The 1,178-nt window shown below is 39.6% G+C and overlaps 1 protein-coding gene across 1 annotated transcript in view; it reads right to left on the reverse strand.

Moving 5' to 3' along the window:
- LOC106013511 (glycine-rich protein 23) overlaps window positions 1–1,178 on the reverse strand; it is a gene marked incomplete in the record, with an annotated part of 7,129 nt that overhangs the window by 3,155 nt on the left and 2,796 nt on the right. The window contains 1 exon segment of the mRNA XM_013089443.2: window positions 588–630. Coding sequence (XP_012944897.1) covers window positions 588–630 — 43 coding nt within the window.

Genomic DNA, 1,178 nt, shown 5'->3' on the forward strand with positions numbered 1-1,178 from the left:
AGATCCTTTAATTTAACAATTCTTATACCTCTTTTTTTTAAAATCAAACAGTTAAAGATAAAGTAATTGTTGTTACCATAATAACAAGGAGAAGATGGAGATGGATTGGGAATGTTCTGAGAAGAGAACCAGAATCTATTGTAAAGTCTGCCCTCCACTGGACACCCGAAGGACATCGCAAGAGGGGCAGACTCAATGTGACCTGGAGACACACAGTAGAGTGCTGGAGATCCTTTGCTGCTGCCCTAAACGCCAGATGGCGTAATGGCTAGTAAGTAAGTGAGTAATTGTTGTTGTTACTCCCTCATCTATACAATTTAGACCATTCAGGAGGCCGGAATCCTTATTCTGAAACGGTCGGGTACATAGAAGTGGAATAAGGGTCGTAGGTCCCGCCCACCCCCCTCACATACTTATTCTGAGCATGATTAGAAAGATGAGGGAGGGGTAGGGGTAGAAAAAAGGCCAGAAGGCAACAACAACAACAACAACAACAACAACAACAACAACAACAACAACAACAACGTTTAACTAACAATGATCACTAAAGTTTGCAAATATCGGAAAATGTTCCAAATTACCTCTGTCGGTGGTACATCATGTCTGCCAGCGCCACACTGAAGCACAGGGCTGAGAGGAAACGAACAAATAAAAAGAATTATGACAATGAATAATTGATAATTATGTGAGGCGTGCTGACAAAATGGGTTGCTTCTCAGATTTTAGCCCAATGGATATCGTTACATCAAATTTATTGGCTGACTTTATACAATGCATGTGTATAACAAGATAAAAGAAATGTTAAACTTGAAGAAAATCGCATCCGTTAACGATCTACAAATTTGACCCCTGTGTTGTGTTTTTGTCCCTATCCCCATTCGTAGACTGCGAGAAGTAACTCATTTTGTCAGCACACTTCATAATTAAGAATGCGACTTGCGCTGTTTTAGATTTTCCAAAAATGAACGTAGGTAAAGCATGAACACAATAGGCTAGGCCTATGCTCTGCAGCTCAAATAATAATATATACAGCCCCCCAAACTTTGACTGCAGGAGCTTTACGTCCCGGTCAACGCAATTGATAATAACAATGATAATAACGATAATAATGATGAAGATAAGGACACTACTACTACTACTACTACTACTACTACTACTACTACTACTACTACTACTAC

Source organism: Aplysia californica, unplaced genomic scaffold, assembly GCF_000002075.1.
Source record: "Aplysia californica isolate F4 #8 unplaced genomic scaffold, AplCal3.0 scaffold00952, whole genome shotgun sequence".
Lineage (NCBI taxonomy): Eukaryota > Metazoa > Mollusca > Gastropoda > Aplysiida > Aplysiidae > Aplysia > Aplysia californica.